This window comes from Corvus cornix, chromosome 15 (genome assembly GCF_000738735.6).
Source record: "Corvus cornix cornix isolate S_Up_H32 chromosome 15, ASM73873v5, whole genome shotgun sequence".
Lineage (NCBI taxonomy): Eukaryota > Metazoa > Chordata > Aves > Passeriformes > Corvidae > Corvus > Corvus cornix.
Window position 1 is genome coordinate 4,203,078 of NC_046345.1, and position 24,435 is coordinate 4,227,512.

Genomic DNA, 24,435 nt, shown 5'->3' on the forward strand with positions numbered 1-24,435 from the left:
ACCCTGCTGTGAATCCAGATTAAAATCAGATTGTTGGGAAGAAGGTAAAGCGAAGGTTTGAACTTGTCGTGCTGGGCAAGAACAGCAAATTGCCTGGAATCACATCCCACAGAGCCAGGGGTCTGGGAATGTGGCTGCTCCAATGCTGGGAATTCAGCCTTGCGATGCTTACAAAGGATTATTTGTGGATAATTGTATCTCTTCTTCACTTGATCAATAGCAGAACAGCAGGAAAAGATGTTCATTTCAAATATCAGATCCTGGGGATCTGTCACCCCTTCCACATTCACGGAAGAGAAACTCCCTTTATCCCACTGTGAAACCCTACTACTTTATTTCCCTCATTTTCACCGTTTGATGCAAAGGGTAATCATTTGGTTTTCTATAAATGACTTTTAAAAAATGTAAGGAGTTCAGGAGCATCCAAAAATATCCTTATTTGTTCCAAAGGGATGTGCTGGAACACACCTTCCCTGCCCTCTTCCCCACCTACAGCTCGTCATCCTTAGCAGGAACTCTCTGATGCACACATGGTGAGCAGCCCCCAAGTGCTCATTTCCATAGCAAAGGGAGTGATTCTTGGCGTTGGATCAGAGCCATTTTGATCTGGCTGCTCTCCAAGGAGAAGGAGGGGGGAATGTGCTGCCTGTGGTTGGAAGGAGCGGCGGCTGCAGCTCTTTCAGCTCACCAGGGAGAGCAGGTGAAAAACCCAACGGGGGGAGCTGGAGCCTGAGCACCCCAAAAGAGTCTCCTGTCCCTGGCACACACTGTCCTTAAATGGGAAGAGTGTTTAACATTCTCCTCTTTGCTTCTCAATCCCCTTCCTTCTCCTCTTCCTCCTCATCCATCTCCAAGAAAATCCACAGCTCAATTTGGCTGCCACAGGTTCTCCCAGCAGACTCACAGGCAGGAGCTCCAGGCTTGGCCAATTCATGGAACGGTTTGGTTTGGAAGGAACCTGAAAGCTCCTCCAGTTCCACCCCCTGCCATGGGCAGGGACACCTCCCAACCCAGCCTTGGGCACTTCCAGGGATCCAGGGGCAGCCACAGCTTCTCTGGGCAACCTCTGCCAGGGCCTCACCACCCTCACAGCCAGGAATTTCTTTCCAATATCCCATCTAAATCTACCCTCTTTTGTCTTAAAGCCATTCCCCCTTGTCCTATCACTCCATCCTTTATCCAAAGCCCCTCTCCAGCTCCTCTGGAGCCCCTTTAGGCAGTGAAAGGGGCTCTGAGCTCTCCCTGGAGCTTTCTCTGCTCCAGCTGAACACCCCCAGCTCTCCCAGCCTGGCTCCAGAGCAGAGGGGCTCCAGCCCTTGGAGCAGCTCCGTGGCTTCCTCTGGACTGGCTCTAACAGGTCCATGTCTTTTTTGTGCCACTTTTAGGATTATCAGGTGAGACACCAACACCTGAGATGATTCACCCCAAGGAAAGGCTGATTCAGCCTCTATCACACTTGCAAAAGGATCACCTGGGTGGTTCAGGGAACCTTGGGAAATAACTTTGGAAATACCCAAGTGGGTAAGGAAGTGTACCCATGGCTAACGGGGCTGTGCTGGGGATTTTCTCTTAGGAAGTGGACTTGGAACAAGAGCTTTAAAAAAAGAAATGAATCAGATTATTTTCTATGCCCTTAAACCTTGCCTGAGGAACCATCTCCATCCACTTGCTAGACAGAAACTATTTTTGAGGGGTAAAGCACAAATTTAGAGGATTTAAAACCTCCTGACTGGGAGCTGAAAGGCTTTTAAATTTTGCCAGAGCTACAACCCTCAGCAAAATTAAAACAGAAGCATTGGACACCCTGCAAAGGCCTCCACAATAGAAGTGCTGACAGATCTACGGCTGCTGAGGTCCTGGATCCCGCTCGGCCACACACGGCATCTTGGTGGGGACAGAGGAACGAGCCTTCAAATCTCTTATTTATTCCCTTCCTGAGTGACTTCCAGCTGAATTTTACCAAAACTTTGGGTTCATCTCCCAGTCTGTGCCCTCTGAACAGCCCAGCCCTTGTGGCAGCTTTTTAAAGGACCTTGGAAAGGCCAGCCGCGCTCGCACAGGGATACTTTTCATTCCACTCCTTTCTGATCTCCCATCACGATGTGTCACAAGAGCTACCATGAGTTTGCCCATTTTCCTGTTTATAAAGGATTTATCTGTCTCAAGAATCCAACAGATGGATTTCTGTGGCTTTGGAGGGTTTGCAGCCTTGCTTATGCAAGAGGAAATGCATCCTGCTAGGGAACACTTACAGGAAAACCCCCCACTAATGGCAAAATCCTGCTCAGCCCATGTGATTGTGATCCCTTCTGGAAAGGGAGGCATTGGAATAAAAGGCCAGTTGAAGTCAGACAGCCGGAGGCTACTGTTAAGGGGGGAGTGAGGAGATACAAATCCAGTGGATAGGGAGAACAGCATTTATAAAAGGTTGGTACTTGGCACTGGAAGGGCTCTTCCTTAAGTGGAAAAAGTCAAGTTGAAGCTGTTGGTGGTGAATCCCCAAACTCCCAGTCTGAGCCTTGCTGAGGAGCTTTGGAATAAAGGTCCAGTCTCAATGATTAAAAAATGAGAAGCAGATTAAAAAAAAATAAAAATCAAGAGGTCAGTGGTTGGACTTGATGATCTTAAAGGTCTTTTCTTTCTCGGTAATTCAATGGTTCAATGCACCACCACCAATTACAAATGATGTTATGGGATGGATGGGGTGCTGGGGTCAGCAGGGACAGGCGATGGTCCCATTGGTGAAACTGCAACATGGGAAAGTCCAGAGGATTCCCAAGTACCAACTGTGAGGCCCAAGGTCTTCCTGAACACCTGGGCTGAGCCACTTGGGCCTCATCTGCCAAACCAGTGAGTGCTCAGAGCTGGTTTTATACAAAAATATAGGAAGTATGTTATGAGCATAAACCCAAACCAGGCCATGAATGTTCCAACCTGCCCCTGGCATGGAGAGAACACCCTCCCTGGGAGCAGGGCTGAGCCACATCTGCGGAACAGTTGGCCATCGTGGAGATAAGCAGCGGAGAAAAGCCCACAAGGAATCTGCTAATTCACTCCTTGGAGCACTTGGAACATCCTGTGGAAGATAAGGTACAGAGCCACACATGGAAGGGAGAACAGAGGCATTCAGAGGGTTTGGAGCCATTAAAACACCACCATCCCTTCGTTTCCTGCTCCTCACAGCAAGGACGGCTCCGTGCCACTGCTGTGGGCCCAAGGGAGCAGGGACTGAGCCAGCAGCTGCACCCCACTGAGAAAGGGCACAGAGACCTCCAGGTTATTTCCTAATCACTCCCTTCTGGCATTTCTTCACTCCAGAGCCTTGGTTGTGCAAGCTCCAGGGTTCTCGGTGACCCAGGGCCATGCACAGCCACAGGGCCAGGGACACACACTGCCCTGGGCTCAGTCCAGCTGCAGGGAAATATTGCCACCACTGTCACCGGTACGTCACCAGCAAGGCTGGAGCAGGAATTAGTATCACAGAATCCCAGACTGGTTTGGGTTGGAAGGGGCATTAAAGCCATGGGCAGGGACACCTTCCACTACCCCAGGTTGCTCCAAGCCCTGTCCAACCTGGCCTTGGATATTTCCAGGGAGGGGGCAGCCACAGCTTCTCTGGGCACCCTGAACCTCCCTACCCTCACAGGGAAGAAATTTCTCCTAATACCTCATCTAAACCTACCCTCGTTCAGTTTGAACCCATTCCCCCTTGTCGTGTCACTACACGTTCTTGGAAAACTTCATCTCCCTCTCCAAGTACCCATGGAATCAAAGAACTCAGTCTCGTGATGTGAAGTCTTGCAAGATTTGGGCAAGAAAGGAAGTGGGGGAAAAAATGTCACGTGGCCACAAAAAGTTCAGCTCACCCCACAACTTCACACGAAAGCTCAGCAGAAAAAGGGAACAGCCACGAATGCCTTGATGCAGTTTCTGTGCTTTTAAACACAACACTATTCCCTCTGTGTATCCTTTTTCCAATCAATCCAGATCCAGTCCATTGCTGACAGAACTGTTGTTTTCAGCCATTCAGAGTTATTTAAAACAAAGGTGAACACTACTACAGATGGTCACAATTCCAAAACACATCATATTTGTGTGCAGATTATTTTGAGTCTTCGGTTACTTGAGCCTAGGTTGAGCAAGACCCTGCCATCTGATTTCACTTCATTTTAAAGACAAAAAGCTGGAATATGAACTTAACACTGAAATTTCCAGCTGTTCTACCACTGGCAAGATTCTATTTTGGGATGGGAACCTAAACCACAAACTACCAGGGAATTTGATTATATCTCAACTGGGGAGCCCAGCACATTCAAAAACGTAACACAACCCAAACTTTGAATAAGCTGAAATTTCTGTCCTGGACAAAGCGCAAGGTGTTGGCTGCAACCTGCGAAACACTTGATACAACTCGGGATTTCAGAGCTGTAACCTCAAATGATCGTATGAAAACCTTTAGAATATGGAGAACTCTAAGTCAGAAGTGCCTGTAGAGCTCAAATTTGCCAGGATCACCCAGAAGGACTTGTTATTTCCTGAGGGTTTACCTGTGTGTGCTCGCCTCACATCTCCCCCCGGGGCTATTTTCACTTCAAGATTTCCAGGGATACAATTCATCTTCTTGGGGAATCACCTGGTTGTGGAAGGTGTCCCGGCCCGTGGCAGGGAGGTGGAATGAGATGAGCTTGAAGCTCCCTTCCAAGCCAAACCCTTCTGGGATGATCTTACCACTCCCACACTCTGTCACTATATCTCCACATCCAGCATTACATCATTGACCATAATTTGCAGTGACAAAAGGACGCCACAGTTAAAGTCATTACCCCGGACTGAGAGCGTTGTCTGGCTTCATTTAATGTGTGTCATCTACCAGAAAGGCAGAGCAATGAATGCGCACAAAAATCATTACACAAAATAATTCAGCAGGAGCCATAGCGGGATAGGTAACAAGGGAGACACCAGCAGGAATGGGAGTTCTCCTGCACTGGAGCAGCAGCCTCCAAACAACCTCTTCTTTTGGGTTTATTTTCTTTTAGAGCATCTTCTGTCAGCTGGAACTAAAGCTGCCCCACCTCACAGGTGGTGGGGGATGTTACCACAGGCTGGGCAAAAAAGGATATTAAAATGAAAAGAGGAGGGCAAAGTGACGATAAAAATAAAGGGTTGAAACTCAGGACAAAACCTCATAAAGGCAAGTGATGTACAAAATACAGGGCTAAGATTGCAGGGATTGAACATTCCAGGTGCCTCAGTGCATTCAAATCCAGGTTGGAGCATGGAAGGTGTCCCTGCACATGGTGGGGGGTGGAATGAGGTGAGCTTTAAGGTCCCTTCCAACCCAACCCATTCTGGGATTCTGTGATCCCTGCATTTCAGCTTCCACTTTTGCTGCCAGCAGAGAGAGTTCCACAGTGGTTGGACACCACGGAAGCTTTTTACTGGATAAGGAAAGGGAAACCTCCCACACACTCCCACCTCCGACACCGCTGTTCCAGCAGCCGACCACAGAAGGCTGTGGCCTTTCACATGATCCCCTCCAAAAATCCTTCCTTTTCTTTTCCACTGGAATAAACACATCAGAGAAGCTTCTTTGCGCACTGTATCCCATCCACTGCCAAGAGACAGAGCACTATCCTGAACAACAGCCCTGGGAGCTGCAGCCAGAGACATCACAGCAGCCCCAGGGAAGCTCCTGACACCCATCCGAGCAGCCATGGGGAGGAGGGAAGAACAGGACTCCAGACCACGCCGTGATCCCAAGGGAAACACGAGCAGGAGCGCACGGCTCTCCCAGGATTCCAGCTAAGGAAAGTCAGTGATAAAATGCTTCTCCCCAGCACTGACCTAGTTCTTTTATCAAAGCTATCAGGGAAGTAGCAATCTGGTCAGAGCTGCTGCCCCAACCCGCTGGATTCCTCTCTCGCTTGAGGGTTACATGCTAGCGTTTTCCAGGCTATATTCCTGAGATACATTGGAAGCTTTTCTTTAAAGGTTGGTAGCTACGAACAGAAAGAGCTGTTCCCCAGCACAGCTTCATTAAATTCTCACCAAATCACCACCAGATCCCAGCATTCCCAACCAACCAAGCACCTTTCTCCAACAGAGTGCTCACAGCAGAAAGATGCTGTATTTTCATCTCTCTTTTCTCCTACAGCTCAAAGCAATCAAATCTACCTAAATGAAATAATTTATTTCATGAGTTTCTATGTGTGTCATAGAGGAGCTCACCAGTAGCACTAGACCTGACACTCAGCCCCTACCCAAGACTTATCTGTCCTCTCTGATGGTGGATTTAAGAAGTCAAGCAGACAGCAGCTCCCAGGTGCTGGGAGCCTAAAGAACACCACCTGCAGGATTTCCCATTCTGCTGGAGTCAAGAAGAGGTGCAGACATGAAGGGAACTCAATTAACAGGGTGTTTTCTAAGCTCAGTTCCTGGTAAACTCCAGTGGGCATTACTGGAAACATTACCCTGCTTCTCCTCTCTCACTTAATTGGATCATTCCTTAAAACATGACCAGAAGATTTAGTGAAAGTAGAAATCCCCAAATGGTTTGGATTGGAAGAGACCTCCAGTTCTTCCCCTACCATGGGCAGGGACACCTTCCACTATCCCAGGCTGCTCCATGTCCCATCCAACCTGACCTTGGGGACACTTCCAGGGATGGGGCAGCCACAGCTTCTCTGGGAAACCTCTGCCAGGGCTTCACCACCCTCACAGCCAAGAATTCCAATATCCCATCTAACCCTGCCCTCTAGCAGTGGGAAGTCATTCCCTCTTGTCCTGCCACTCCATCCTTTGTCTGAAGTCCCTCTCCAGCTCTCCTGGAGCCGCTTTAGGCACTGGAAGGGGCTCTAAGGTCTCCCTGGAGCCTTCTCTTCTCCAGGTGAACATCCCCAACTCTCCCAGCCTGGTTCCATGGCAGAGGGGGTTCCCACCCAATCCCCAAAGGAATTGAGAAGCTGTTTTCTATTCCTCAATTACAACATCCCATGGCATCCGTAGGTAGAAACTCTGAACATTAAAGGTGTTTTAAGAGATAAACAGTCTCACAGATAAAAGGTTGCAGGTCCCAGTTCTCCCAGAGCACTGCACCATCAGAGAACCAGGACCTGCAGAATCCTCTGCTCCGAACATCAATTTAACTGGGACACAAATTCCTCCCAACTCCAGAATAAGGCAAAAACAACAGATCAGCACAACCAAGGCTCCCAAAGAGCCTGGCCAAGAGTGAGTCAGACTGACCAAGTGAGGAGCAGCATTCTCCACATGACCCGGCCTGACCACAGCGGCTCCAAGCTCTGCGGGACCGAGCACAACTCCCAGACCCGCTGGGAGCCTGCGGAGAAGCCGGAGCTGCCTTGGGGAATGTGACTTCGGGAGCAGCAGGATGGCCAAGTGCAATGGCAGCACCTCGTGGACCAACACCACAGTCACACATCTCCTGCTGTAACAGGGCTGGAGACCTGGAGAACATCTCAGGTACACTGGAGGTACAGCACAGAGCAGCGTGGTCCATCACACTGGAATTTTGAGTGGACACACTCAAAAAGTGACGATGAGCTTGGCTGGCACATCCTGAGTAACACCTTCCTCCACTTCTCAACAACACCCACCCAACAGGTGAGGCACCCACACTGAACTGCTTTTAATGTTCTCAAAGTAACCCCAACAATGGTTAATTGTCAAAGACAAGACAACATCCTCACCCCAGGACGTGGAAGGTTTGGGCCGGACAACACAAACATCTCAGATTTTAATGCAGTACAAACAAGCTGCAAAATGAATCTCAGTGCTCCCAGTTGGAACTGGCGTGTGTTCCTCCACATTTCCATTTGCTGTCCTGCCAGCTCTTCTGGCCAAGCAGCCTATAATTCCAAGAGCACCATTGTCATTCCGGCCCGTTTCCGTAACGTGCAATTTGAAATCAGGGCTGGGGGAGGGAGGATGGGGCCGGAGGAGGCTGAAACTTAAATCCAGATAGTTTAATCTGCTGACTTGATTTTAAATCCCTGTCTCATGGTGCCAATTACAGCCCCCCAAACATCTGTTTCAGCAGAGGCTTCCAAGTTCACATTTCCTCTGTCCTACAGATGTTCTTTGTCACTGACCTGTCGTGGGACGACACTGAGAGGGCACAACCTGGTGTCAAACCACAAGGGTGACACAAAGCACCTTTCTCACCTCCCTGGGCAGGCAAGAAACCCAAAATTAACTTAGGGAAGTAGATTTAATCTATTTAAGAGCTTTAATAAACATTCTATGCTGTGAAGACAGATTTCAGATCCAAGAAGGAAAAACATCTTCCTACCCCTGTCCTTGACACCTCCACAGCACCACCTCCACCTCTGAGCTTCCCTGACAGGGAGAATCACACCCACTCCGACACTGGGCAAAGGCTGATTCCTTGGGGAATTCTTGGACCTTCAGCTGGCTGCTCTCAGCTGGAGAACTGGTTTCCAGTGAAGAATTATAGCCTGTGCCTTGATGACCTTTAAGCTTTACTTACCTGTTGGCTTGACAGTCACGTTGCTGCACGTGCAACCAACACTTCCAGTCCTTCGGGAATCCCTGTGGCAAATCCAGCAGCTCTGGAGGAGCCCGGCCAAAACAACAGAATTACACCCAGATAAGCCCAGCTGGTTTTTATGAGAGCTTTCAGAGCACTTAAGAATTCCCTGAGTAGAGCGGGAAGATCAATGTGGCAAAGCAGGGATACAAAGAACAAAAAGATAACCTTTACCCCCAAAGAAACATCAGGGAGCCAAGGGAAGAGCAGGGAGATAACCCCAGGGTAGCCTGACCCTAACCAGAGGCACCCACCTTTAACAGCAGCACCTTGAAACCCCACCGAGAACAAATTGTTCCAGAGAGGAGCAATTTTCCTGGCAGAGGCCAGGAAAAATGCTGGAAGTACAGCAACACTGAGCTAGAGGAGTTTCGTGCCCACCCTTCAGGCTGTACTAAAGCAGAATATATTGCAGAGGAATGTCTGGCAACTTGTGTTTGCCTAAGCTGGCTCAGGATTTTCTCCTGCCTTGCAAATTACCTCAGCAGATCCAAAAATTCAAATAAACCTTAAAATGTATCACTGAAAACTTAAAAAAAAAAAAAAAAAAAAAGTAATACACCTCCTGTTCTGAACAAGACAGCTTTGGGCCTCCAGTCTCCAAGATATGGTATCATTAACATAAACACTGCAGAAAGGAATGAAGTAAGAAATTAAGAGTTGAAAAGTGTAACAACGGTCATTTATCCACATGCACACATGCCGCCACGTGTGCTGGGGCAAATACCTGAACCATGTGTAAAATAACAACTCCACTTAGTAGTACATGCTTACAAGTAGTACGTGCTAGAAGTATTTCCAGCCTAGTACCTGCCAGACCCTGAGTAAAATGTGTAGCCTCACATTCCCAGCTTGGAAGGAGGGATACCAATCTGTTTCACAAAGGTATGATGAAAAATGCCAAGGAAATGCCAAGCAGACACCCTGAGTCAGCTGGGGGATCCAAATTCCAGCAGGAAGCAACAAACCATGAGGGCTTTTGAAGTATTTAAAGTGAAAAGGGGGAGGCGGGGGGGGGGGGAAAGCAACTCCAGGAGGTAATTCCAGCCTTGAGCGGGTGCCTGAGCATTGAGCCTTTGCTGATGACAATCTTCCCTATCAGACCATCATCTGCCCAGCATGGCCAGTTTGCCCAGTTCCCAAGGGACACGCTGCTTACTAGGGATTGAAGTTGTTACTGCCTGCTAATCCCTGGAGCTGCTAATTACACCCATTATCAGCTTGTCCAGCATCCAGACCTGGCACACTACAGGATGTCAAGACCCTGTCAGGTTTACAGACTGGTTTAGGTCTTAAAGCTCATCCAGTTCTTCCCTTGCCATGGGCAGGGACACCTTCCACTATCCCAGGTTGCTCCATGTCCCATCCAAGCTGACCTTGGACACTTCCAGGGATGGGGCAGCCTGTGCCAGGGCCTCACAGCCCTCACAGAGAAGAACTTCTTACTTATATCTAAGTCAAAGTTCCCCTCTTTCGGTTTGAGTCCATTGCTCCTTGCCCTGTCACAATAGTTCCTGGTGAAGAAATGCTTGGGAATGGGACACTGCAAAATGTGCTGCTATAATGCTGCAGATTTTGATGTTTATTTGGGAGAAACAATGGATTTTCAAGGACTCTGGAACACAGTCTCTATGGCAACTATATGTAGAACCAGGGGGGAGGGAGGGGAAGTTCCCGTATTTCCAAATACTCAGAACAGAGTGATTTGAAGTCCATTTCCCAGGGATCACTTATACCAGGAGCTGCAGGTGCAATGCACTGCCCACGTTCATACAAGGATGCAAACAAGGAGCAGTTTCAGGCACACCATTCCCACGGAGTTTTAGGAAATCCTGCTCAGACACACCTGCTAAAAATGCTGAAATGGCTGCCTTAATATTCAGCTCAGAAGAATTATTACCTATGTGCTTGTTCCTACATAGACAGCAGCCAAAATCTGGAAAACCACAGGGAAACCCTGGTCCTTCCTAAGGGGAACACTTGGCCTCAAGCACAGCTCAGCAACACTCCAAGGAGAGCTGTGAGCTCATCTCAGCATCAGGCTGAGCCTTAATCACTTTAAGTCAGATCCCACCACTGGTTTATTTCCATTGCTCTTTCAAATTCAATTATTAAAAAAGGAAAACAAGACAAACCTAATTATGCTGGGCTGAGAGGCCCAGCTCAATGTCAGAGTCACTGCAACTTCTCCCACCGAGAGAGCCAGACCTCAAACGTCATCACAGGCTCAGCAAAAAGCAGATTAGAGATCACTTATTGTTATCACCCACAAAACATGGGCTGAGACAAAGCCAGTGATGTTGAAGAAGCGAAGTGCTCATGCTGAAGAAATTGTTCTTTCCCCAGTGCAGGTGATTCTGCCTCGATTCTCCCTCTAAGTCATCAACACAGAGGAGAAATGGTCCAAAAGGCCACGTTTTGTCACCTCCAGACCAAGCAGATCCCTTCTATCCAGCATGAGCACACCAGCAGCTTTCAAAAAACACAGGTTTTCCCCTCTGGAGGCAGCAGCAGATGCCATTTTCAATATTTCTCTGTCAAGTTCCTGACCTACAAAGCAGGATTTTAAAGTTTTCAGGATGTTCCATCACAAAATCCTCTTCCATTTGAGGAGCACTTTGTGATTTGTTAGGAAGGTGTTTTGCTCCCAGGGATCACCCTCTGTCTTACTGGCATCAGGAATTCCATGGGAGAGGGGGTAAAGTACAATTATCCACTTGCCCAACAGCCACCTTCTACTTCCCAGCTACATCATTACCTCCAGCCATTAATCCTGACTGGATTTATATTCCCTACACAAACCCATGAGCACAACTAATGGCTGGTGATACAACTAATGGCTGGTATACTCCATTAGGATCCTCTCCAGATAGTTTGTTCCTCCAAGGAAAAGCCCTGCAAAGCTGCCGGTGGGACCTGGGAGCAGCTGAGCAGTTCTGTGTCACGCTGGTATTTCACATGCCTATGTGTGGCTTGAGATGAGAAAAGCCACAAAAAGTCATGTACTGAACAATTATAACCTCAAAAAAAAGAAACAAAAAATCCATTTTTTTGCATGGTTACTCACAGGAGGAAAAGCAGAACAAAGCAATTCTATTAGCAGATAAAAAGAAAGGGCCTGGTAAACAATTCCCAACCATACTGGTGTAGCCAACACATCCAGAAAAATGGACTTTCACTGCTGCTTTCCTGAGTCACTCAGCTAAGCCTAAAACCTTTTTCTGCTTCATTTTAGCTTGGTGTTCACCACCACCTGCAACTGTGCACAGCGTGACAAAAACTCAGCAGTCCGCATCCTGTCAGCCCCAAGCCACCAGCAGCCTGACTTTTCAGACACAGCTCCAGGAACTGACTAAACTGAAGCTCTAAGCAGTTTCTAATCAGACCACTTTCAGAGTTACCCACCAGAATACACCAGCCCAAAAATATGAAGAGGGGGAGACTACAGGGAGCGAGCTAGAAGAGAGCACAGACATTTAATTCTTGTTCCTATGCCCTGCAAAGGCTTAAACTGGGGCACTTCAAATCCTCAGTGAGTTTCTGTTCCAACACATCCTCGGAGAAGGGCTGAGATTATCACAAAGGCCTCAGTAAAACAAAATCAAAACAAACAAACCCAGACTTTAAAAGTCAAGTGAAAATGTGCCTGTGAGCTTGCCCAAGAGGACATTCCTGGCCCTGGGAGTGGTGCGCTGATGACCTCACCGCGCTGCAAACTCAGGCCAGGAGGTGTTTTGCTCGTGTCTTTAGAATAGGAAGCTGGCATCCCAGGGATATTCCTCGGAATCAATCACCAAATGAAACCCAGGAACATAAATTCCCTCCCCATCACAACACAACGTTTGGGTTTAATGAGCCATCCTACGGAGCCGTCGTTAAAGTCTGACGTTGGACGTGGCCACCACGATGTCACCGAGGGCAGAGCTCGGCACCCTGGGCTGCATCACCCAGGGAAAAGCTGATATTTCCCCCTTCTGCACATTCCTCCTCATTGCCATTAAACTGAATCCCTGCCTTTCGCTTGGAGTGAATCCCAGAAGTGACAGATGCAATAAGCATGAAGATTTCACTTGAAAAAATCCAATGATGTTTGAAAAGACAGCTCGGGAGAAGACAGAGCAATGCCAACAGTGAACACAAATGCTGATTAAAGCAATCTGGATTAAAGGCTACAAGTGACCATTGAAAAATTACTATTATGAAGTGCTGCATTAAAATAAACACCGAGCAAATGCTGCCTGACGTGTCCCTGAGCGTGTCAGGTCTTACTGGGGCTACCAAAAGCACAGAAAAACAAATATACCCAAAATAAACAGGCATTGCCACAAAAGTATTTGATCTTCTACCATTGTGTACACAGTCCTTAGCAAAAACCACTATTAGCTGCAATAAAACCTTCCTGCAAGCACACAGCCATCTGGTTCCCCCCCCCCTTGAGCAAAAGAGATGATTCAATGCTCTTTATTCAAATGAAAACGGAATAAACCCTCTCCTGCCTCCTGCACACAACACCCGCCGCTTTCCCCACATCCAAACACGCTTCTCCCAGGACACGCTGTGCCAGTTCACACCATTTTCCCACACTCCAGAGCTTCCCTCGTGCGTGCCACGGAGGCACACGGAGGGAGAGGATGGCGCCAGGTAACTTGGGAACAGCCTGGCCTAAAATTAAAACAAAATCGGGAAATTCAGCAGCGAACTGAAAAATCGACCGCAGCCTGGTGTGTTCAGAACATCCCTCTCTGATTTTGCCACCGTCCTTGGTCTTGCTCCCAGTAATCCCCATACACATCTGCACGAACAGACGTGCTCAGACCAACTCCAGCTGCTAAAAAAACCCCAACCTTAACGCATATCACTTATCTTCAACAATAAAACTGCTTCCATCGGATTTACTGTTGTTTCCTGGCACCTTTCACTGCCTTTTTTTCTTTTCTTTTTTTTTTTTTTTCAGACCTGTCTCCAGTGCAGTCAGTCAGTTATGGCATCACATTGTCTGGCTGGGGGTCCTACAGCTGAACCTCTGTGTGGTGGTGTTGGACACCTGCCCATGTGTCCAAGACCTGCCCTCGTGCTGCAAACAGAATCAGTGGGAATTTCATAAAGCACAGGTAAGGACTAACCTTTAAATTCCAGCCTTTGGCATATCACTGTTAAACAATGTGGCTTCCTGCACAGGAAAACAAAGCCCAGGGACATCTGCCCACGGCAAAGGGATAGGATGAGATGGTCCTTAAGGTCCTTTCCAACCCAAACCATTCTGGGATCCCCCGGTGATTCCATGACATGTCACACAGCCCAGGACTCCACACATTTCCTGCACAGCCTGGAAAGAGCCCCTAATAACGGCGTGACAAGGACCTGCTCTACGGGAGCCTCCGGAAAATAAACCCAAACTAAACCCCCATCAGGGCGCTCATCTTTTGTCCTCTGCCATGGTGCACGGGCGCTCCGGGGGCGGCACACGCCGGTGGCACCGAGCGGCTGCTGCAGCGCCGGGCGGAAAAGAAGGAAGCAAAATAAAAAAAAAAAAAGAGGAAAACGTGCGGAACAAAAGCCCCCCAGCGCTGTCCCCGCCGCGGCATCAGGTGCGCGGCGGGAGCGCCCGGCGCCGCCGCCCCGCCCCGGGCTTGCCCTGCCCGGCGGCCCCGGCCGGATGCGGATGCGGCGGCGACCCCGCGCCGCTGCCTAATAAGGAGGGAGCGGGAGCGGCCGGGGCCGAGGCGGTGCGGGGAGGGCTCTGCCGCCGCGGGCCCCGCGCTGACAGCGGCCGCTGCCTCACGGAGGGCTCGGCGGCCCCGCGCGGGAAGGGCCCGCCCGGCCGGACCCCCGCCCTGCCCGGCGCCCTCCCGCGGGCACCGCGCCGCCCGCCCAGCCGCAGCCCAGTTCCCCGGCGCTCCCCGGTTCTCCCTGCTCGCCCTCACCGCCCCCGAGCCGCACCGCGATCCCGAGCCGCCTCCCGCGTCCGCTCCTCAGCCCGGCGGAGCCGCCGCCTCCGCCTCCTCCTCCGCCCGCCGCCGCCGCCCGACTGAGCGCCTCGGGGCGGGGCGGGGCAGCGCGGCCGCGGGGCCCGCCCCCGCAGAGACCACGCCCCACATGCCACGCCCCCTCCGCTCAGGCACCACCCGCCTCTGCCTGCGGGGGGGCGGGGCGAAGCGGTGAGTGGCGGCCCGGCCAGCCAATGACCGTGCGGCGCTCGCCACCACGCGCGGTCGCGCGCTCTCAGGCCCCGCCCCGCCGCCCCTCAGCGGCGGGTGGGGGCGGGAGGTCATGAGGGGGCTGAGGGACCGAGCATGGCCGCCCTGAGGGACCGGCCATGTCGTCCCTGTGGGAGCAAGTCCTGTCTGCTCTGAGGGACCGGTCATGTCATCCCTGGGGATCAGTCATCTCATGCCTGAGGGATCGGCCGTGTCTGCCCTGAGGGATCGATCATGTCATCCCTAAGGGATGGATCGTCTCCTCCCTGAGGGATCGATCATGTCATCCCTGAGGGACTGACTGATCGTGTCCTCCCTGAGGGATCAGCCGTGTCTGCCCTGAGGGATGAGATGAGCCTGGTGTCCTCAGAGGCAACGCTGAGGAGAACCAGCAGCTCCACAAGAAAACAACCACGTCACCTCACGCTGTCACACCAAATCACAGTGGCTGTGGTGAAAAAAGGACGGTGACAAAAGCCCCCGCTAAAGACTGCCGAGCTCAACCCCCGCTAAGAACCGCACTTCAAGGAGACACCCGGAGCAGAGGTTTCTCACCAGAGGTTCTCCCCGTTGCACCCATGGTAAAGACAATTTGGGGATGCTGCGCTTTGAGGTGTAAGGTTTGTACCCGTGTTGTTCTGATACTTTGTTCTGAGCACTTTGCACACACACCTGGCTGCATACAGGTGACACCGCCACACTCGGGGCCATTCCGGCCTCAGGGAGCCCGAGGGGCGGGTGAACAACACCCGAGCAGAGCCCACAGCCCTCAGTGTTACCATACATGGCCAAAAACAAAACTCCTCGAGCTTCCTCATCCGTTTGGGCCGACGTTTGCACTATCATTTGCATGTGGTTTGCTGCTTAAGGGGAGTGATGTTTCAGGGGAGCGACACCCCGCTAATTCCCCTTCTAATCCTTCAGAATTTGAAGGAATATGTGTCGTGATGAGCTGAGCTGAGAGCCCTCCTCCTCCCCCATGAAGCAGTGACAAGACCATGAATTACCCCCTGTGAGTGATAGCTGGCGTTAAAACACACTGGAAACCTCAGCGAGATACATTTGTCCTGGTCTGACTGTCACAGCTGATGGAAACATCAGTAGCTACAGATTAAACAAATGTTATCCCGCGTTTATTAACCTTTGACACTACATGTAACCACTGATCCAACAAGCGGGAAAGCCTCTCTTGCCTACCGAGCAACACCTTGATAAAAAAGTGATACACACAGAGGTTGGACTGGTAAGGCTGCACCCCCGCCCACGACAACAATTACCCTGAAATTAATTAATAACTTCCTTCTGAAAGCCAGCCCAGCGCAATTACACCACCCTGCTCCTTCAAACAATCATGGTAAAGCTAAAAGAGAAGAAAACGAAAGCAGCCTTGGAGCAGAGCTGCAGGTAACCTGGAATTTAGGGAGTTCAGGTTGTGATTCACATTTTCCACATACATACGTGACGTGTTGAAGGTCACGGAATGAGTCAGTGATAGAGCTGAGAGTCCTGCCTGCCCATCCTGAATTTATTACAAGTCTCAGACCTGTAGGGAAGGGGTTAAAATTTTATAGAGCTGATATTTTAATCGTGTACCAAGTGATGCTTTAGCCTGGACTGGAAAACAAGAGCGAAGGCAGTAGCACCCAGCACCACCCAACAGCTCAGAAAGGGGAACCAAGGAAGATTTTTGGCCTCCAACTAAAAAGAAAGTGACACACATAGGACACAAAGTGAAATTCATCCTGAGAAATCTGATTGAAGCCTAATCCTCTCAACAAATGCCATGGGAAGGGTGGATCCTGCAGGGATGGACGTTCTGTGCTCGACACAGCACTGCAAGAGTCACTAAGGATGGACTCAGGTGGAAATGATACCTGCAGAATTTTTACTAGAGCTTCCTAAAACAGCTGGGTGAAAACACTCCAAAGAACACGCAGATCCCGTCTGGGACTAACGAGCTGTTTAGATCACAAGGTGATGAAGAAATTACAGGAATTTTAGTCTGAATTCTCCAACAAACAGAAGGAACAGCTCAGGTTTTACATGTGCTCTTTGGTTCTGCTGTAACCACTAATTTTCATCACTTCAGGTGAGTAAAACCACCCTAACAAACAATTTTAATGTTATCCAGAGTGCTGCAAGCCCAACAATTTGTCAAAATACACCACAAATCCTAATATTTCTAAAGGAAAATCACCAAATCCTTACAAGCTACAAGGAGCCACACGCCAAAGTTTACCCCATTTTATCAGCACCTGGTTAGCCACATTTTGCAGAAATTCAGGATTTATTAAAAGATCCATTTCACCACTTTTAGCCATCCCACATATTTTCCCCTCGGCTACATCACTGCAGGATTGCTGCAAACTATCTCACAGCCTTTATACGGAAACAGCACCGTGGCTACAGACTCCACCTCTGAAACTTATGTCAGCTGCTAAATTTAGCCTCCTGCGAATATGCATCAACTCCATCCCTGCAATAAATCCCCCTCCTTTGCTCCTGGGATGAGCCTGATGTGCTTCATAAGGACCACGTTGGGTGTGTCCCACAGCCTTCCCCATCAGGGAGATGCTTGTAGTTAGAGGAGGTAAAGAAACACCTGAGGCATGTATTTTTTAGGAGAAATTCTGATTATATTCTTCAGTTTGGTGTCTCTGAGCCCACCCAAAGGGGTGGCAAACCCCGTTTTTTGGAACCAGTGAGGTCACTGGAGGGATGAATTTGTCTCAAACGTTTCATTTTGCTGAAATCCTCATTGCTAAATATATTCTGAATGGAGGGAAACAGCTTAGGGAGGGTTTAGAGAGATCAGCAATTTAAAGTCATGTTATTTTGCAGCTTAACTGCTAAATCAAGTGAAATATGCCAGACAGGACAGTCTTGAACCCTGGGTTTGCAGGTATCCAAGTTATACAGCTTTTCAAGGACTTTTATGTCCTTATTTATCTATTTATTTCCTGAAGCCTTTTGATTATTATTATGTTTACTTTATCATAATATTTAATTACCAGGCAGTACTGGGTTCTCCCACATCAAATTTGAATGTTTTTATATTTCTCCTTCTATGGCTTCCATAATTTAGAGATCCCAGCAAGGCCACACCCAGCAGCATTGGGAAGAGCTGCTCCTGCTGAAATCAGGGATGTGATCCTACTTTTCACCTAACATTATTGGAATTTAGTGATTTTTAATGCAGGGAAAAGTTCCCTGCCTATGGCAGGGGGTTGGAATGAGATGATTTTTGAAGTCCCTTCCAACTCAAACCATTCTGGGATTCTGGGGATTCTCTGAAATCTGAACTGATTGCAGTGACAAACCCACCCCACCACACTTTCTGTCCGTGGAATTAGATTTACTCTCAGCATTAATTTACTTTTTCTACCTTGTTTCCTCCATGTCCATGGGCATGGAGTGAGTGCCAGGGGCAGCTTTATGAAACTACTCCCAATCCTGGTTTTTAAGAGACATCTCCATGATCATCAAGTGTTGAGCAGCTGCCAGGATGAAATTGTTCTCAGAGCCACCACATAAGGGCTCTGGATAATGGGAAATCGATGCTGTCACTGGCTGGGAGGATGTACTGCCCAGGGAAGTGTTCCCCAGCTCCTGCAGAGGGTTCGTCTGGAGAGAGAGGGAGAGCAAAATCCCTTTGGACAGGCCTTATTCAATCCTTGGCCAGAAAGGGGAGCTGTAGAATTAGGGAATGAAGATAAGGAGAGCAAAATGTTCCATCAGATGTTTCGAAACAACAGCCAGGAAAGGAGAATTGTCTGAAAGTGTGGCAGAGCTCATGGGCAAGGGAAGAGGAAAACATGGATTAAAGGCCAGGGTTAGGAGCCAGCACCCCTGAGCTTTATTGCCATCTCTGTGTGACATGGAACCATCACTGTGCTACTGCCAGACCCCAGAACTGGGGTCACATCACAACCCCCCCTCCCCAAAGGGCAATAAAATCCTCTGTGGTGAGTGAGGGCCTGCGCTGACATCGCTCCTGTGCTGCTTGGAACGGCTGGAAGATGCTGGAGATGGACAAGGAATGAGTGAACATTAGGCCAGGATGTGCATTAATAATTGATGTTATTGTTATTAATGATTTACAATAGATTTCATCAAGCACATCTATTACTGCGTCTCCCCACTCTCACACCTTTTGTGCAGCAATATCAATGTCAGACACATCCCTCCCAACTCAGCTGGAAGAAAGGCATCAAAAAAAGAGTTTTTACAGCAAAAAAGAAACCTCTAATTTCAAGCTGATCTATTTCCTCGTGTATTTTTCTCCATCATTGGACAGGACTGTGAAATATATTTTCATTTCTATTTCTTCAGTGAAGGGGAGGTAGGTCCCAATACTTAATTAAAATGTTGGGCCACTGAATAAACCCAAAGCAATTGCTTGCAACAGATGGGATTTCCTTTGTTGCTGCCTCCGTATGATTAATGAGGAGGAGAGAGACAAGAAAGCAGAACTGAAATTAAAAAAAAAAAGAGAGAGAAAAAAAGAAAGAAAGAAAAAAAGCAAGCTGTATTTTATTTACAACATGAATATCCTGGGATTGACAATTCCTAGCATCCTGAGCAGCAGGAAAAAATCAGGCAGGCAGGGAAGGAGCCGGGGCTGGGCGCTGGGGTTCCTGGGCACTGATCACAGAGCCTCAACATTCAAGCACTTTGGAATCCTTTTGCCATCTCCTTCTGTTTCTCTCCCTGCTGTCTAGGATCAGGTTGGACCAAAGATGCTGGAAAAATCAGAGGTATAAGAAAGGAAACACATAAGGGTAAATCCAGGTGAGGTGTCTGTGTTTGAGATTTGGGAAGATCAATGTCTAACCCAGCTTTTAAAACCCCAACAGACTGTCATGGACAGAGCAGAATGGAAAGCTGTTCCTGCTCTTCTTCCTGCTCCAGTGGAAGGTGTCCCTGCCAATGCAGGGGGTGGAACGAGATGGGCTGTGAGGTCCCTCCCAACCCCTCCATTCCGTGAGTCTCTGATTTTTTATTGCAACATTTCCACAGTTCAGCACTGAAATATTGTCTCAGCCCTCCCTGTTTCTTCAGGAGAGCAAGGAGGTAAATTTGTGTCAGGAGGGATTGAACTGCAGCTGGTATTGCCTTGGGGAGGGAGCTGATTCCTTGTATCCCTTCCCACCTCCTTCTTCTGCCAGCCCTATTCCATCCACCTGCTCCTTCCATCCCGGGAAGGATGTGCTGCTCAAACATCCCAGTGCCTGGTGTAGCTGACGGGAACGCTGCAGCTCAGTGATACCAGACCCTCCAGTGATATCAGAACCTCCCTCTCAAGGAGCATGGAGATCCAGACACTCAGATACCACCCCCCTGCTCCGTGCTCTGAGCCTGGCACTGCTTGCAGTGACAAATATCTCCCACCTCTACTTCTTTACATCATGCAACGTGTCCTCAGCTGCTTCCTGAGAGCACAGGAGCTGTTTGTCATCCCTGCAGGGATTTTGTCATCCCTGACACACTCAAACTGTGGCACGTTCATGCTCTGACTCTGTCGCGACAGTAACCGACAGCACGGCGTGGGATAATCACACCTATTTTTTAAGCAAACTCAGTTCAAAGCCACCACAGACTTCCTGTGCCTCAAAACACTTATTTTCCCTTATAAGGAAATGCACAATTGCAGATTGTCACTGAACAGAAGATGGGAGTTAAGCAGCGTGGGTCGGGTGGCTCCTTGCGGGATCCAAACTCTCACACAAACACTCATTTCTATCCCTCCCTATTTCTGCAGAACTGCTGTTTTACCAGGAAAATTTCAGCCGAGTTCACTTCTCCATATTTTTTGCAGTGAAAGGGTTTCCAAGTTGATGTCATTCTCCTGAAAGGCTTATTCAGTGAAGTCACAGTGCAGGAGAAAAAGAACTTAGAGAAAATAATGCTGCTTTTTTATAGCTAAAATAAAATTACATTGGCTCACCCAGCGCCTGGAGAGACAGAGGCAAATAATCCCACATGGCAGTGGGAGGAAGCATCTTATGGACACTGCTGCACTGTAGCTGCTGTGAGAAGCAGTGAACTGTATTTACTCCTACACGGGAGTCTGACAAAATAAATCTTTCTCCAAAACAGTTTCACTGCACCAAGGGCTTTGAACCAACACCTGATTCCCATCCTGCCTCCTTAGGAGAATCCATGCGCCCTGAGCACATCCCGTCTGTCACCCGCCTATTCCCGGCATTTATTCCCCATCCACGGCCATGCTCCCACCTCCCCTCCCCACCAGCCCTGGAACAGCGACCTTTAGGATCCCCCCAGCCCCACGGCAGAGCCGGGACCCCTCACTCCTCACCTTTTTTGGGCACTGGTGCCGCTGCCGTCCCCTCCGACGCCTTGGGCTTTTCGAAGGTTTTCTTGGCATCGGCAACTTTAAGCACATTCTCGTCCTCCTGACTCTTCCTCCCCTTCCGCTCCGGCTCCTCCGAGCCCCCTCCTCCCGCAGTCCTGCCTCCAGGGAGCAGCTCCGTGCCCGCCGCTGCCCACTGCTCCCTGCCAGGCTTGGCCTCATCGCCGAGGGGCTCCAGCAGCGCCTCCGTCAGCGCCACAGCCTTGCTCATACTCAGAGCCAGGCTCTCCTTGCTGTGGGTCCTGACAGGAGGGGCCGGGGGGGTTCTTTTCGGGATGTAGGAATCGAGTTCATCGGCTTCACCTCCAAGCTGCTCCCTGCTCTCCGGCAGCTGGCCGCTGCTTTGTCTCGAAAGCTTCCCGGTGTCTCTGGCCACCGAGGGATAATTTGTGACCGCAGGGACCATTCTCTCAAGGCTCTCCACTACCTGCTGGTCTGGCTCGGGCTTCCCGGCCGGATGCTCCTCGCCGGCCTGGCCGTTCTGGCACAGCTCTGGCGTTCTGTCGGGCTGGGGGGTGAAGCTCCACGCCTGCCTCAGGCTCTCGGCTGCCTTGCTGCTGTCCCTGGGGATGTAGGAGACAGGTGTTCCTGCCTCCTGCTTGCTTTGCAGGATGTAATCCATGAGGATGGCATTGCGCTCGAAGCTGTCGGACCTGATGGGCACGGTCGGCTTGCTCCCCTCCGAGGGGCCCTTGGGGCTCAGTTTGGTCACTTGCCTGCTCTCCACGCTGCTTTCCGAGTCCGAGCGGCTCATTTGCTTCCTCAGGACTCTTTCCAAGGAATTGAGCCTGCTGAGGCTTGGACTTGCCACCTTCCCATCCCCTGTGTAGTCCTCCCGAATCAAGGGTAGCGTGTCCTCTGGCTCTTCCCATTCCTCCTCAGGTTCCATTTCTGCCTCCTGGATGAGGCGCCGGTACTCGCTCTCCTCCAGCCTGTAGACCACCGGCCTCACCGTCCTGCCCGTGCCCACCCACCTGGGCACCACCTCCAGCTCGTACACCTTCGGAGGGGCTTCTCCCTCCTGCCCTCTCCTGCACCCTTTGGACACGGGATGCTCTTCCAGGCTCAGGTCCCCTGCCAGCCCCCGCTGCCCTCTCTGCCCACTGCTGCTCATCTCTGACCTCTTGGCAGGGCCTCCGGTGTCACTCCGGATGTTGGGGAGGTCCCCCCGCTCCCGGCTGTGTCCCAGGCCCTCCTGGCTGAGCTGCAGCAGTGGATAATCCTCACACATCCCTGCGGACTCTCCCCGGGAAGCTGGGCAGTCTCTCCCCCTCGCCTTACTTGTGTCATCCCGTAAATATCCACAGTACTGCCAGGTGGAGGCTTCCATGGCTGGGAGCTCTGTCACCGTAAATCCTGGTTCCAAGTGCTTTGGGACTGGCCAGCCAAGATTTTTCCCACCTTGGGTCTCGGCAGGCTTTCAGCACCGCCTTCTCCTCGCTCCGCTCTGGGAGACGGCAGCACTTGGAAGCGTCGGAGCCCGGGTCATGTGAACTGGCGTTCCTTGGCCTCATGGCCAGCGGAGAGGAACATCCCGTTGGCACGATGGAGCCTGTGCTCTGCTGCTCCTGACACCACACCCAGCACAGCTGATGCCATGCTGGTCCCTACCCAAACACATCCCACCTGGATAACTGGAAAAACCCCCTCCAGCTGCTAATTTGCTGGTCCATGGCACTTCACAGTCAGGACTTGCTTCCCATCTGCATCCTTCTCCAGGGATTCTCCTCTTTCCCCAACCTGCTCCAGCAACAGCTCCCCACAGTCCTGTACAGCAATCCTGGCTTCCCTCCGATTTCGCTGCTTCCACAGGGATTTACTGCCAGGCTGTCTGGGCAGGATCACCTCTGTCAGCTTCTCGTGGGTTTCACAGAGAGATGGAAACCCGCATCCGTGCCCCTGGCACTGTTCCCTCCTCCCTGCCCCGCGCCTGTTGGACGCGGAGCGGCTCCCCCAGCGCTCCTTCCTTGGAAGCAGCGCTGAGCCTTGGGCTGCGTCCCAGAGATCAGGGGAGAGATGCCGCCTGCACGGAGCGTGCGGGGCAGAGCCGGAGCGGCTGGAATGATCTGCGGGAATACGTTATGGCAAAGGGAATTGCTGTGACGGAGAACAGCATCCCAAGACAAACACAGGAGCCCGACAGCAGCCTCAGACACAACTTTCCCTGCGGAGACTCCAAAACACAATTATCAAAAATCCCTATTAACACGCCGGGCATTTCTCTAAATAACCCTCCAAGGAGAACGTTCCTCCCTTTGGATAATGCTCCGGAAGGCAGTGGAGCCGGAGAGCTGGAGGGCTCTAATCCATTTGTACACAGCTGGGATGCCTGGCATTGCAGCGAGCCGCAGCTCCCAGCCCCGCTCCCAGCCCAGCCGCTGCCCCAGCGCTTTGCCTTTTATGGTTCCCCGAGCCGGGAAGCATCCCGAGGCAGGATGCAGGAAAACACCTAAATCATCCCAAAAGAGATGCCTGCACAGGCACCTCTGTGGTGTCAGGGCTGAGTTACCCCAGTGTCACCTGAAGAGTTGGCAAACAGCCCCCAGGACCTGGCCCCAGCCCAAATGCATCCCCCAATATTCCGTAGGGCCAGAAAATCCTGCAGGGCCTCATCCAGAGCCCTCAAGGACCCAGGCAGCCTCTGAGCATCACCGACCCAGAGCAGCTGTGTGGGTGATGCCTGGATCACAGTCATGATGCCACCACCTCATCCCATGTCCCGTGTCAGGAGTGAATCCCGGCCACTGCCGAGGGGAAGGAGCGAGGGATGAGGGTTATCCTGGCCCTTATCGGCCCAGAGCCAGCCAGGCCCCTCGCTGGGACAGTTCTTTATCAGGGCACATTGCAGAGCTGCTCTGCACAGACAAAATCCTCTTTGTTTCCACTGGAAGTCTTAAATCCCTGCCGAGGCTGCCCAGAGCAAACACAACCAATTCCCAGTGGGATCAGGGCTGGTGGCCGGGCTCCTGCTGCTCCTGCCAGCACCGGCAGTGGGAGAACCTGGCAGCAGCAGTCCTGACAGGTAGAGAAATGCTGAGCAAGGTGTGCTGGCAGGTGCAGGAGTGAGGGATGTCACAGCCAAGTCACTTCTCCTGTGGGATGAACTCACTCAGTGTTGGCACTGAGATCCGGTCGATAATTCCGAGTGTTCCCCTCGAGCCCTCATGGCAAAGCCAAATTCCTTCTGGGCTTCTACAAACCCTCACGATTTGGGGATATCGTGGTGGTTTGGGCTTGTCCTGTGTGGGGATCGCAGAGCCCAGGGCTGGTGTGGAAGGGGCACAGCCGTGTCCTTG

At 50.7% G+C, this 24,435-nt stretch overlaps 1 protein-coding gene across 4 annotated transcripts in view; it reads right to left on the reverse strand.

Moving 5' to 3' along the window:
- Nucleotides 1–23,196, reverse strand: part of CORO1C (coronin 1C) — a 50,082-nt gene extending 26,886 nt beyond the window's left edge. Inside the window, exons 1-2 of one of the 4 annotated variants that reach the window (XM_039561062.1) lie at nt 21,086–23,196; nt 18,778–19,508 (exon numbers count right to left, since the gene is read on the reverse strand). In XM_039561062.1, the coding sequence (XP_039416996.1) occupies nt 19,432–19,508; nt 21,086–22,469 (1,461 nt within the window). In that variant the 5' untranslated portion in view covers nt 22,470–23,196 and the 3' untranslated portion in view covers nt 18,778–19,431. Of the gene's footprint in view, nt 1–14,493; nt 14,600–18,777; nt 19,509–21,085 lie in introns of those variants that run through there. The other 3 variants (XM_010398295.4, XM_039561063.1, XM_039561064.1) reach the window with 3 other exon arrangements.
- Nucleotides 23,197–24,435: the final 1,239 nt, after the last annotated feature.